This window comes from Sprattus sprattus (assembly GCF_963457725.1).
Source record: "Sprattus sprattus genome assembly, chromosome: 3".
NCBI lineage: Eukaryota > Metazoa > Chordata > Actinopteri > Clupeiformes > Clupeidae > Sprattus > Sprattus sprattus.
The window spans coordinates 57,224,704-57,239,028 of record NC_137922.1 but is presented as its reverse complement, the minus strand read 5'-3'; the positions used below and the strand labels follow the sequence as shown (position 1 = coordinate 57,239,028).

At 45.9% G+C, this 14,325-nt stretch overlaps 2 protein-coding genes across 2 annotated transcripts in view; both read left to right on the top strand.

Annotated features, from left to right (window-relative positions):
- Nucleotides 1-514: 514 nt before the first annotated feature.
- Nucleotides 515-5,312, top strand: LOC308362514 (uncharacterized protein). Its single transcript, XM_080835209.1, has 5 exons — nt 515-641; nt 1,121-1,176; nt 1,748-1,903; nt 2,152-2,358; nt 4,373-5,312. The coding sequence occupies exons 3-5, from the start codon at nt 1,793-1,795 to the stop codon at nt 4,463-4,465; spliced, it is 411 nt and encodes a 136-aa protein (XP_080691335.1). The 5' UTR covers nt 515-641; nt 1,121-1,176; nt 1,748-1,792; the 3' UTR covers nt 4,466-5,312.
- A 7,264-nt stretch (nt 5,313-12,576) lies between these two features.
- aldoaa (aldolase a, fructose-bisphosphate, a) overlaps nt 12,577-14,325 on the top strand; it is a 9,919-nt gene continuing 8,170 nt past the window's right edge. Inside the window, exons 1-2 of the mRNA XM_080833866.1 lie at nt 12,577-12,711; nt 13,476-13,597. Of these exons, the coding sequence (XP_080689992.1) occupies nt 13,486-13,597 (112 nt within the window). The 5' untranslated portion in view covers nt 12,577-12,711; nt 13,476-13,485. The remainder of the gene's footprint in view (nt 12,712-13,475; nt 13,598-14,325) is intronic.

Sequence of the window (14,325 nt, the reverse complement as noted above, 5' to 3'; positions counted from 1 at the left end):
ACACACACACACACACACGCAGGCCTGAGGTCGTTTGTGATTTAAGTCTCTGATTTGTCCCATCCCGGACAGTCCTTCCTCCAGGACCCCAGCAGCTTGTAAGCTCCCGCAGTGACCAAGTGAGGTGAAGCGTCTTTCTTGGTCAGGGACGGACCAAGAGTGTTCTGTTCTGTGGCATCTGCTACACACAGAAACCTTGTCAGAGCCAGGCAATATACAGATAATTTATACAGTATATTAAATATAAACGTTTAAATATAAAAACTAGTCAATACCACCCACTGAATAGAGAGAGAAGTTGGAACGGATAATACATTTAAATTATAATGCAGCCATAATATTAAAGCAAATCTACGAGAGATGTCTCACATTATTGACACAAGCTCATTACCTAGTAAGAAATCATTGTTAAGTTAGCATAAAAAGTTAAGTAATTCGCTGACAACGCCAACTAGTGGCTGAGAAGCTCAACCGCATTAGTTTTTTTGTTAGGTTTGTCCTTTAGACCTCGCCGTAGGTTAGGTTGCTATGACAATTGTACGCTGGCTGACTCGTTGTGCATGAAGATGGGGGGACTTTAGCCATCAAGACTTCGCAGTGTTCACGGATTTTCTGATGCTGTGATTACCAAACCAAACGCGGTAACTAACACATTGGCTCGACATTTCAGTTTTCCGAGGGAGCATATCGTTCCACCACGGAGAAGGATAATGTGCCCCCAACCTAACTGAAAGGCTAGTCTGCTTTTAGCAATTCTGAGTTAGCAGTAGGCCAACACTAGAACACATTCAGTTCAATCATTTATCTGAATGCATCGCAACTTTAGAACTAAATGTGTCATTTTGTCTTGAATGTAATGTAGCCTTGTTGGTTCTCTCTGTAAGTCTGTTGTGTTAATAACGTGTATGGGAATATCGCTGCATGTTGACATCAACGTTACACCCATAACTTTACTTTAGTAGTTAGCGATACTAACTTTACTTTAGTTTGCTATTTCTTGCTAGATAGCACAAGTTAGTTGATGTAAAATGATTTTGATCCATTCTCTAGCAGTGTAAACACATAATGTGCTGTTTAAAACCTAGAGAATAATGTGTATTTCTCCGACTTGAAACTATAGTAAAATGACGTATGATGACTCGAGGCTTCTTCAAACTTCAACTTCGTCAAATAATGGTGAGTCTTTTCAGCTGACTGGGCTTTTATTTTGCGTTTTAATTATGTTAGTGTTACCCTACCTTGGACAGCATAGACATCAAGTCTTATCCTCTGTATAAGTTATTTGTAGGTCTCCGCCATCTTATTTAATACTTTTAAGTAAAAGTGGTTACCAAAATATGAAGTCAATAAACCTTTGATTACACCTGTGTTGTTTATGTTAACGTTACCCTCCTATGAATTACCTGGCTGTTTGGAGCTCGCTGGATTCGAGTTGTTTACTCTTGGTCTGTAAAGGCCTACAGCGCACTCTGTTGGTGAATGAAAAAAAAACACAGCTCTAATCCAGGAAGAGCGTTATATATAATAAAAATAACTTTTTATACAGCAATTGAACAAGAGACGCTTTACAGATGAACCGTTGGCTGTCGGTAGAGGCTCCCGTGACTACAGTAGATATCTGAGTGCGTGGACCAGTGAAGTTGTAGTGTTGTTGTGTTAGGACTGTTTCCCCCAAGAAGCCCCCCTCACCAGCAATTTCCTCTTCGTGTGTGTGTGTGTGTTTGTGTGTGTGTGTTTGTGGGTGTAGTTTCCCCGTGCCTGCTACCTCGCTGTTCCTCCCGCTAGAAGCTAGATGATCCCCGTGTGGGCATTGTCCCTCCCCCTCCCCGCGGCGCTGCTCATAGCCGTCTGCGCTTACGTGCTTGTCCTCGGGGTGGCGCTGTGGGCCAGACACTGCTTCAAGGTATTTCTGCTCGGTCACACCATAGACATTGAATAATTATCTTATCTTATCTTGTATTATCAATCTATTCTATGTCTATGGGTCACACTGACAGGGAGTTATACTTGTAACGGATATCTGAAATACCAAATAAAATAATTATATTTCAGCTTATTTGAACATTATATTTATATTTGTACAAACACTCACGCTCACACACACACACACACCCTCTTACTCACACACACACACACCCTCTGGGCCTGCAGGTGGAGTGTGAGCCTGAGTGCTGTAGCTGCTGTGGGAGTGTGTCGCTGTGTGATTACTGCATGGTGTGTGGCGAGGCCTGTGACTGCAACCTCCCGTCACTCCGCACCTGCCTGGACGTCTCTTGCCCCGCCCCTTCCTGTCCCGCCCCTTCCTGTCCCGACCTCTCCTGCCCCGACCTCTCCTGCTCCCCTTGTCCAGCTCCCTCTGTGAGTAACACACACACACGCACACGCACACACACACACACACACACACACACACACACGCACACACACACACATGCACGCATGCACACACACATGCACACACACACGCACGCACACACACATGCACACACGTTGCACGCACACACACGCACACACACACACACAAACACACACACCACAGACCGCATCTACACCGCGTTCCACATTATTACGCAAATTACACTTTGCTCAGATTTTCCTTAATAGTAATGCACATACAGTCAGTATAATTTTCAAGTCATCAACTTTTAGAGTATAATTCAAATTTTATTGAACAAACCTCCCAATGATAACAGTATTTTTTTTAAAAAAATAAAAAACTCAAAATGCAGTGTTCCAAATTATTATGCAGAGTTTCAAAGTCTCAGAGTTTCAAGATATTTTATAGGTTGTAAAGAACTCAAAATTGTCATTTGTTAAATTTGCAGCATTAGGAGGCCATATTTACTGAAATCAAAAAAAGTTTTAATCAAAAACATCTTAACAGGTCAAGTTACATGTTAACATAGGACCCCATCTTTGATATCAACTTCACAATTCTGGCATCCATTGAACTCATGAGTTCTTTGATTGTTTTCTGCTTCAATGTCTTATCAGGATGCCAAATAGCCTCCCAGAGCACCAGATTGGGTGTGAACTGCCTTCCAACCACATAGATCTTTTGCTTGATGATGCTCCAAAGGTTCTCAATAGGGTTAAGGTCAGGGTAAGATGGGGGCCACACCATGAGTTTCTCTTCTTTTATGCAAAGAATACCTCTGGGGCATTGGCTGCTATAGCCAATGCCCCAGAGGTATTCTTTGCAGCATGAGGGGGTGCATTGTCATGCATAAATATGACTTTGCTATGGAAGGCGCGGCTCTTCTTTTTGTACCACGGAAGAAAGTGGTCAGTCAGAAACTCTACATACTTTGCCGAGGTCATTTTCACACCGTTGGGGACCCTGAAGGGGCCTACCAGCTCTCTCCCCATGATTCCGGCCCAAAACATGACTCCGCCACCTCCTTGTTGACGTGTTAGCCTTGTTGGGACATGGTGGCCATTCACCAACCATCCACTACTCCATCCATCAGGACCATCAAGGGTTGCACGGCACTCATCCGCAAACAAAACAGTTTGAAAGTTAGTCTTTATGTAGACCTGAGCCCACTGCAACCTTTTTTGCTTGTGAGCTGAGTTGAGGGTTGGCCGAATAAGGTTTAAGGACACTTGCAAACCTCTTGAGCATCCTACATCCTGAAGTTCGTGGGACTCCAGAGGCACCAGCGGCTTCAAACACCTGTTTGCTGCTATTCAATGGCATTTTAGTGGCTGCTCTCTTGACCCTACGCATTTGTTTGGCAGAAATATTCCTTATCTTGCCTTTGTCTGAACGAACCCACCTGTGCTGTGAATCAGTGACAAATATTTTCCCCGTCCAATGATCATGCGCAATTCTTTTGGAAATATCCAATGTTGTGATACCTTGACCAAGGTATTGCACTATTTGCCGCTTTTCAGCAGCAGAGAGATCCTTTTTCTTCCACATTTTGCCTGAAACATGTAGCTTGCTTAATAATGTGGAACATCCTTCTTAAGTAGTTTTCTTTTGATTTGGCTCACCTATCAAACTAATTATCTCAGGTGTCTGAGATTGATTTCAATCATTCAATTAGCCCTGAGACACAATATTACCCATGACTTTAATTGAAAAACTAAAAAATGAATGTTTATGACCCTTCAATCCAATTTGCATAATAATGTGGAACGCGGTGTATGTTATACATCCTCAACACTGCAGTATTTTGAGGTCTGTGTTTGTGCTCTCTCCGTCTCCCTCTGTCTCTCTCTCACTCTTTCTCTCTCGCTCTCTCTCTCTCACTCTTTCGCTCTCTCTATATCTGTCCCTCTCTCTATCTCTGTCTTTTTCTCTCTCTCGCTCTCTCTCACTCTTTCTCTCCCTCTCTCTGTCTCTCTATCTCTCTTTCTCCTGCAGTGGCCATGTGGGCATGTAGACTTCAACTGCACCTGTCAGCGGCCACAGTGTGACAACATCAACTGCTTCTGCTTCGAGATCAACTTCAGATGACCTTCTGACCGGCTTCAGATGACCTTCTGACCCGCTTCAGGTGACCTTCTGATCCGCTTCAGGTGACCTTCTGACCCACTTCAGGTGACCTTCTGATCCGCATCTGGTGACCTTCTGACCCGCTTCAGATGACCTTCTGACCCCCCCACCAACCATCAGTGTCCAATCGCTTCAGATGACCTTCAGATCGCGCCACCATTCGCTTCAGATGACCCCTGACCTCACCAACAGCCACCAGCAAGTCACCTTCCATCGGATCCAGCTCAGCCTCGCCAGCAGCTGCTGTGATGATCGGAACTCTCAGCTCTGGTGGAGCCAAACACATCAGTACACACACACACACACACACACACACACACACACACACACACACACTCAGGCTTTTTTCAAACACTACAACACTCTCCTAAACACATCCCAACACCTATGGGCATGTTGACCAGCTGACTCCAGCCCAGAGATCCAGCGCAGACCGGGCCTGCTGGTCTAGAATGTGCCGGCTGCGGTTCTACAGTGGTTCTAGAGTGGGTCTGCTCAGGTTCTAGAGTGGGTCTGCTCAGGTTCTAGAGTGGGTCTGCTCAGGTTCTAGAGTGGGTTCTGCTCAGGTTCTAGAGTGGGTCTGCTGCAGGTCTAGAGTGGGTCGGATGCGGGTCTAGAGCGGGTCTGCTGCTGTTCTAGACGTTCTGCTCCGGGTCTAGAGTGATTCTGCAGTGGGTCTAGAGTGGGTCAGTCAGCTGTTCTCTGGACTGTTTCTATTTTTATACGGCCTTTGTGAAGTCTTCTGTGGTGTTTAATGCTTTTTTATGTAGAGAAAATTCAAATCTGTTCTCAGTCTTTTATAAATCATTAAAACCTACGTGTGTGTGTGTATATGTGCATGATTGCATGAGTGTGTGTATGTGTGTGTGTGTGTGTGTGTGTCATAGAATCAGAATCAGGTTTTATTGACCAAGGAAGTTTGCACAAACAAGGAATTTGACTTGGTTAACTGGCTCTCAGTGTGCTTACACAAAATATACATTACAACACAATACAAACAGTGCAATGGTCTAAGAAGTTTAAGAAAGTACAGGAGCTGTGAATTGTTACAATGGTGTCAGTGTGTGTGTGTGTGTGTTTAAAACTGTTGGTCATGAAGGGTTCAGCGTAATTCACAAACAACCTCAGCGATCTGACCTCACACACACACACACACTCCTCAGCGCTCTGACCTCTCACACACACACACACACACACACACTCCTCAGCGCTCTGACCTCACACACACACACACACACACACACACTCAGCGCTCTGACCTCTCACACACACACACTCCTCAGCGCTCTGACCACACTCAAACACACACATACACTCCTCAGCGGTCTGACCGCTCACACACACACACTCCTCAGCGCTCTGACCTCTCACACACACACACACACACACTCCTCAGCGCTCTGACCTCACACACACACACACACACACTCCTCAACGCTCTGACCTCTCCTCACTCTCCTGAAGCGCGCTCTAAAAGTACAGCATACCTGGACACAGCATGGATTAGTTTAATTGGATTAGCATCATCGCCACATGCTAAGGCCCTGTGTGCGGATTGGCCGAGATGGGAACAGTGAAGCTGCCAGGGCCTCAGTACTGGGATTTGCTATCTCTGCTGGTGTAGTTTGCTTCCTGTGTTCATACACACACACACACCATCTACACACACACACACACACACACACACATCATCTACACACACATACACACAAAAACACACCATCTACACACACACATACACCATCTACACACACAAACACAACATCTACACACGCACAAACACACCATCTACACACACACATACACCACACACACACACACCATCTACACACACACACACACAACATCTACACAAACACACACACACACATACACCATCTACACACACAAACACAACATCTACACACGCACAAACACACCATCCTCACACACACATACACCACCTACACACACACACACACCATCTACACAAACACACACACACACACACACACACATACACCATCTACACACACATACACACACACACAAAAACACACCATCTACACAAACACACAAACACACCATCTAGACACACACAGAAACACCATCTACACACACACACAAACACATCACCCGTATAAACATGATGGTGATTGGTTGTCATCAGTAGCAGGTCCCCACAGTGACACTCTAGACTCTATTTACATTACAATCTCTTACACACACACACACACACACACACAGTCTTTTAGCAGGTGAGACACACACACACACACAGTCTTTTAGCAGGTGAGACACACACACACACCGTCTTTTAGCAGGTGAGCCACACACACAGTCTTTTAGCAGGTGAGACACACACACACACACACAGTCTTTTAGCAGGTGAGACACACACACACACAGTCTCTTAGCAGGTGAGAGAGAGACACACACACAGTCTTTTAGCAGGCGAGACACACACACACACTCAGTCTAGAAGGTGAGACACACACACACAGTCTCTTAGGAGGTGAGAGAGACACACACACACAGTCTTTTAGCAGGTGAGACACACACACAGTCTTTTAGCAGGTGAGAGAGACACACACACACAGTCTTTTAGCAGGTGAGACACACACACACACAGTCTTTTAGCAGGTAAGACATACACACACACACAGTCTCTTAGCAGGTGAGAGAGAGACAGACACACACAGTCTTTTAGCAGGTGAGACACACACACAGTCTCTTAGCAGGTGAGACACACACACACACACAGTCTCTTAGCAGGTGAGAGAGACACACACACTCAGTCTTTTAGCAGGTAAGACATACACACACACACACAGTCTTTTAGCAGGTGAGACACACACACAGCTGCTGTTTTCACCCAAAGAAACCCCTGTCATCTGACAACCACAGCACTCTGCTGTGTGTAAACAACCACTGTGTGTGTGTGTGTGTGTGTGTGTGTGTGTGTGTGTGTGTGAGAGAAAGAGTACTGGGATGGTGGCCTACAGATGTCGTAATCTGAATCCCATGACTCAGCATTCTCCTCTAGATTACAGCGGATTAAAGCAGGACAAATTATTTCATCTGCTGACACTGATACTGACCACGTTTATAACATGAATGCAGATACATTCACACTCAAATCGTTTCATCTGTTAATAGTTAAACTAAACTATATAACATGATGACAGATAAACTGACATTTAATCACTTGGTAGAGATGACCATGTGTGTGTGTGTGTGTGTGCGGAGATGAGTGAGTGTGTGTGGAGATGACCATGTGTCTCTCAGAGAGAGAGAAAAGACGTTGTCAGCAGGGATAACAACGTGGAGACACACACACACACACACACACACAGTGGTGGGTCTGACGTCGGTGGCTTCCTGTCCTACAAGGATGTAAGTTTTACACAAGGTCGAAAGAAGCACACTTCGACCCTTATTATCACCTCTGGTCTAAACATGCTCTTGTATAGATGCAGACTAGATGGCTCCTAATAATCTATGTTACACACACACACACACACACACACATAGGAAAGCCATGTTCCTGCTTACATAAGCACATGATTCATACAAGGTAATTATTAAGACAAGGCACTTGATTAATATATCCTAAAGTAATTAACAGTGTTTCGTAATTATCTCCGTCACCGTGTGTGTTTGTGTGTGTGTGTGCGGAGATGAGCATGTGTGTGTGCAGGTATCCCGGTGAGGGTGAGGGCGGAGAATTGGGGGTATGTCACGCACGCACACACCAAACCCGCACATACACACACCCCACAGGGGAACAAATATTTCCTCTATTTGTTTGTAACATCCGGCAGGGAGGCTGACTCCACCATTGAGTGCCTGGCTATCCTGCAGGAGGCAGCAATCACACACACACACACACACACACACACACTGTTACGTCCCTGTGTGGGGCTTAAGGACATGACAAATATTTTTTTAAACGGGCAGACAACCAAATAAAAACAACCGTGCTGTTATTTTACAAAGAATAGAATAATAAACTAAGGCTCAAAAATAACTTAACAATCAAAAACACAAGGTCTCGAGATCAGGCCTCAACAGCCTGGCGCTCTCTCCCGGTCTCTCACTCCAGTGAATATGGAATAATATGATAGTGGCGAGGGCTGGGCCTTGGAGCAACGAGGTGTGGCAGACGACAGAAAGAAATGCGCTGTCCCCAAAGCAAGCCACGTGTGATGTAATCCGGCCGCTTTTAAAGGGCCGGGACTTCTATACGCCCAATGGGATCTGAGCCCCAATCAGCTGCGCACCATCCAGCCTGACAGACCCACAAGACAATACAGAAGGCACAGTCATAGACAGACCCACAAGGTCCTAACACACACGCACGCATGCACACACACACGCACACACGCACACACACACACACACACACAAACACAGCCACACACACACACAGGGAGGTTGACTACACCATTGAGTGCCTGGGAATCCTGCAGGAAGCATCCATCACAGGCACGCACACACACATCGCGTCTGTCTGTGATTGTGTGTGTGTATGTGTGTGTGTGGGTGTGTGTGTGTGGTTGCGTGCATGCATGCATACGTGCGTGCATGCACGAGTGCGTGCGTGCGTAAGTGCGTGTGCTGGGAAAGCGGTGTTTACGTGTCTCATGTTTATGATGTCATCCTGCTGTGTCATGGTCAACTTCAACTCTACCATATTCACTTATGTTCCTCACCCTATCACATACACACACACACAAACACACACACAGACACACACATACACACACACAGACACACACACACACACACATACACACATATACACACACACACACACACACACAAGCTTACGTTCCTCACCCTATCAGCACTGACACCTGTGAATGTCTTCCCTTTTATTCTGAACTTTATAGAGGATTCCGAGACGCCCAGCCTTACCTGCAACTCTTGTTTCCCACACACTCAGACACACATGCATATGCACACATACACACACACACACAAACACACACACATATATACACACGCACACACATACACATATACACACACACACGCAAACAAATACACAAACACACACACACATACGTATATACACACGCACACACATACACGCATACACATATACACACACACACACGCAAACAAATACACAAACACACACACACATAAACAAATACACACACACACACATACACGCACAGGAAGGGCACACACACTTTGCCAAGGCGATTTTGAATAGTATACGTTTATAAAAACGCGTTTGGTGTGTTTCAGCCCATATACACACACACACACACACACACACACACACACACACGGTACTGCTGAATGTCGCTGTGCCCTTCTCCTGTAGCCATGTTGACCCTCCCACATGAACGCGGTGTTTCATCGCTGGGCATAAATACCGCAATCCCGCCCAGATACACCTCACGCCCAGCCCTCTGCAGTCTACTCTTCTCTCCACTGTCGAACCCTGCTGACGAACGGTAAGAGACCGTCGCTTATCACTTTAATACATTTTATTTATGTTTTATTGATCATGAGCTGCTCATCACTCATATTATGATAGCGATGCGATTCAAGGGCGTAGGTTTGGTCTCAGCATTGGTAGGGACAATGCCCGGCAGACTGCCCACCATAATTAAAAATAAATAGTTGATGTTATATTTAACAGGCAAACTTTATAAGAATATATTTAAATTTGTGTACTAACTTGTGGAACTTGGAACTGATTTAAACATAATAAGAATAATAAACCCTTAGTTTAAATTTTAAAAACTAAACCTTCTCCACATTTCTTGACATCACATGTTTTTGTTGTCCTTTTTGGATATCCCAATCATGAGTAAGACCTCATCTGAAGCCCTGATGGTCCAGCTGCTTCTTCCTCAACCTGCACTACATCTGCACTTGATTTCTTAGTTTCCTGAATGCATTTCAAAATATTGCCTAAATGAACAAAATTACCTAATGAGAAGTACATGCAGTGCATTTGTTTGTTCTGAAATTAATTTGTAATATGTAGGTATTGGTTCAGGTTTTATAGAGCTGTACTAAGCCTACATCATCTGGATTGCAGTGCAATGAAATAATGTATTCATGAATTATATGCTACATACATTTTGGCATCCCAATTTATTGCACCTTTTTACTACCTTCAAGTATAACATGTATTCTCAAAATAGCCAGTGTGATTGATTACATTCATGGGTAAAATTTTCTAAACAGGGTAGGGTAGCTTATCCTTCTGGCTTCAACAAGACGAGATGTAATGCAAGCAAAAGTTACATGCCCCACACACTTTCAACATTCAAAACATGTTTCCATTGTACAATGGGTGGCGATTTAGGGTTAGCAGCTTCGCAATGTGGGTCATTTTCCGACTAGCTAACTAACAGCGACCTGGGGTTTTTGATAGCTCTATGGATAGCTCAATGGGTGGAAAAAACTTCTGGCATCTCTTTTCTTTTAAGTTGGCTTTTCCCTATCAACAGAGCACAAAAGGGTCAAAATATCAATGCTGACACCAAACGAAATACTGATATGAGACGTTATTATTTCCTGGCGAATTTAGTAGCTTACCGTATCACACTACTAGCAGCACTCTTTCAGGATTCACACGTACTGTTTCTGACTCTGCCACTTCAGCCAATTAAATGACAGCATCTTGTCTCACAGGCTCGAGGGCACATTAGAAAACTTAGAAATGTATTTCTAACTCTTCTGGGCGACGAACATTGTATTGATAATAATACGAATGAGTTTGCAAATATATTGTGAAAAATATTTTTTTTCTCAAATTAACAAAATATTGGTAGGGACTTTTTTGTCTTTCCCAAACTTTGGTCGTGACTAGTCCCTACCAACCCTATGCAAACCTACGCCCTTGATGCGATTCATTTCCTGGCTTTGGTCTTGATGGATGAGAGTTGCTTTTGCCCACATGACAAGTCTTCCTGCTATTTTGTGGCGCGTGTGGATATCATAGGCAGACGCAGCTAGGCTATTGCATGCGATTTCCGTTGTCAGTTAAAAAACGCTGCCTATTATGTAATTACACCGTGAAGTAACCGGGCACAGAACGCCCTAATTGTGGTCGGACTGACATCCTCGCGCCTCTGGAGCGGAGCTAATGACTGCACGAGTGTGACAGCACTACTAATTAGGCCTTATTTAACCTGTACGTGTCCGCTCTCTTCCTGTCTCGAGAGGCTGAAGTGTGTTCTGATGGTGTGTGTGTGTGTGTGTGTGTGTGTGTGTGTGTGTGTGTGTGTGTGTACTAAGGCGATGCATGGCCGTACTGCATGTAGGCGCGGGGCTCTGGCGGGTATATTTAGACCGGGTCTCGGGATGCGCGCAGGGGGCTTTAGGATGCGCTTCCATTCTGCACGTAAACATCACACAGGCAGAATGAAGCCGACCCTGGCCCCGCCCCTTAAACAGGTTAGGACTGTGTGTGCGTGTGTGTGTTCGTGTGTCACTGTGTCTGTAAGAGTTTAGGCAACTATTTGACAAAATAGTAGGCTATAGAATAAATATCACTTGCGCGGTTTCCCTGGTAGCAAACTAGCTCAGTGGTACACAGACATCTACACGGACACACACACACACACACACACACACACACACACACACACACACACACACACTATCTACACAAACAGGGCTTGGGGTTTGGCCGCTGCGGGAAAGAATTCAATGCCTCGGGTCTGATAAAACAATCTGTGACTGACGTCAGGTAGGACGTCCTGCTCAGCTAACAACGTTATGCGCCGTCGCAGTCGCCTGCGCATCATCCCCGTGTGTTTTCCCCCGGTTCTGTCAGAGTCCGTTGATGACTTCGATCAGCATCCTCTTCCTACGTGACTTCTGGCTCTCGCCGTTCTCTAACTGCGCATGCAGCCTGCATGTGAGCTCTGTCACGTAAGCCAGCATTATTCCTCATCCTCGTCATCCTCAAGAACACGCCCTTCAGAAGGAGACTGGCCAATCACCGAAAATCACACTAGCATCCACCCCCATCCTATTGGTTGCTGTGTAGGTAGGGTTGATTCTCATTGGTGAACAGTCTGGCAACGCATATTGGGAAAACTTCATTCTTTTTGCGTCGCCCGGTCACACCTCTCGTCATTGGCGTTGTCTGATTGAACAGAGTAGCCGTACATTTCCTCCGATTACACCAGTCAGACATTCTTCCTCTCTCTCACTCGCTCGTCTCTTCCGCTCTCCGCTGTGACTATCAAGTGAGTTCTCTCTTTACGTTTTCTATTCGGAGACAGCTCCTCTGGTCTTTTTGTGATAAATATTAAAATGTGTTATGTTATGGGAAGAGGAGACGGCGAAAGGGAACGGTAATGAATTTATGTTCACATCATGTGCTTGATAAAACATGACGCTTTTCCTCCTGTATCCGGGCACCACCCGCCGAACTGCACAAGGTCACTTCGATGCGAAGCCAAGGACAGACGCGGAAATGAATCGTAGCCGGTGTTTCAATCGTTACGGGAAGCCTCTTGTTTTAGAGCTAACGGTTAACGGGGTGTTATCAACTTGTCTGATCCGAAGAGACAGAGCCCGAGCTCACCTATGCGTGGATAATCTCTCCCGTCACGGGGACAGACACTCCCTGCACGCGTGCCACGGTTAATCAGACCTCCTACGTTTAAAGGGCTCGGTAAATGTTTCCAATTACAGAAACACAGCAGCCCTCGTCGTGGTTGTTCCCCGTCTGTGTGTGTGTGTTCTTCTGTCTGCCTGTCTAACTGTCCGGGTCAGTTAGTGATGCTGACGCCATCACGGGGGACTGTTAGATAATAACACGCTCGCAGACTAGACGGTCCTGCGCCACTGGTCCTTGATGCGGGCGAGCGACGCGTTCGGTGTGGGGACACCGCGTTCCCTCTGCGTCACCACCGAGCACCGGAATATCGCGCAATGTCCGTGCGGTCCTTTCTGCTTCATAAATATGTATTAATATTTATTAACACCTCCCCCCCCTCCTCCACAGATAAGCAACCATGCCGCACTCTTATCCATTCCTGAACGCCGAGCAGAAGAAGGAGCTGAGCGACATCGCTCAGAGGATCGTGGCACCGGGAAAAGGGATCCTCGCCGCGGATGAGTCAACAGGTAAGTGTATCATCATCAACCCCCCCCCCCCCCCCCCCCCCCACACACACACACAAACACACACACAGGCAGGCGTGCACGCACGCACGCACGCCATGCCAGTGAGTCGTGACCGAGCGCAGCCATAGCGCTGCGCTAACAGGTTGCTGCTGTCCCTTTAAGACTGCGCCAGTGGAATGCCGAATTACTTGATAGCTGGCCAGACACACAACTGCCTGCAAATCAGCCTGGCGGGCCAGATAGCCGCCATTTGGCCAGATAGAATAGAATATATTTATTTGTCATTGCACAAGTGCAACGAAATTGAGGTGGCACCTCTCAGACTTCAGTGCAATTGAAAAGATGTGGGCCGGATAGCCGACCCTGGCCCAGATGTGGGCCAGATAGCGACTCTGGGCCCAATCAGATGAGGGTCTGGTCTAGAGGCTGGCATCACATTATTCCCAGACCTGTAGCCTCTCAGCCTAGCATGCAAAGGTGTTATCTGTGTGTGTGTGTGTGTGTGTGTGTGTGTGTGTGTGTGTGTGTGTGTGTGTGTGTGTGTGTGTGTGTGTGTTCATTTGTTGTATCTTGTTGTATGACTGTTGTGGTGTGTGCTTGCGTGTGTGTGTTCGCGCGTGCTGCGTTTGTGTGTTTGTGTGTGTGTGTGTGTGTGTGCATTCAAGCATTTGTTACAGCTCTGTATGAATGTTGTGGTGTGTGTGTGTGTGTGTGTGTGCTGAGTGTAT

Excerpts from the sequence above, each read along its gene's own strand:
- LOC308362514 (XM_080835209.1), top strand. The coding sequence starts at position 1,793 with ATGATCCCCGTGTGGGCATTGTCCCTCCCCCTCCCCGCGGCGCTGCTC. Across the intron at positions 1,904-2,151 it reads GGGCCAGACACTGCTTCAAG|GTGGAGTGTGAGCCTGAGTG; the intron begins GTATTTCTGCTC and ends CTGGGCCTGCAG. Across the intron at positions 2,359-4,372 it reads CCCCTTGTCCAGCTCCCTCT|TGGCCATGTGGGCATGTAGA; the intron begins GTGAGTAACACA and ends TTTCTCCTGCAG.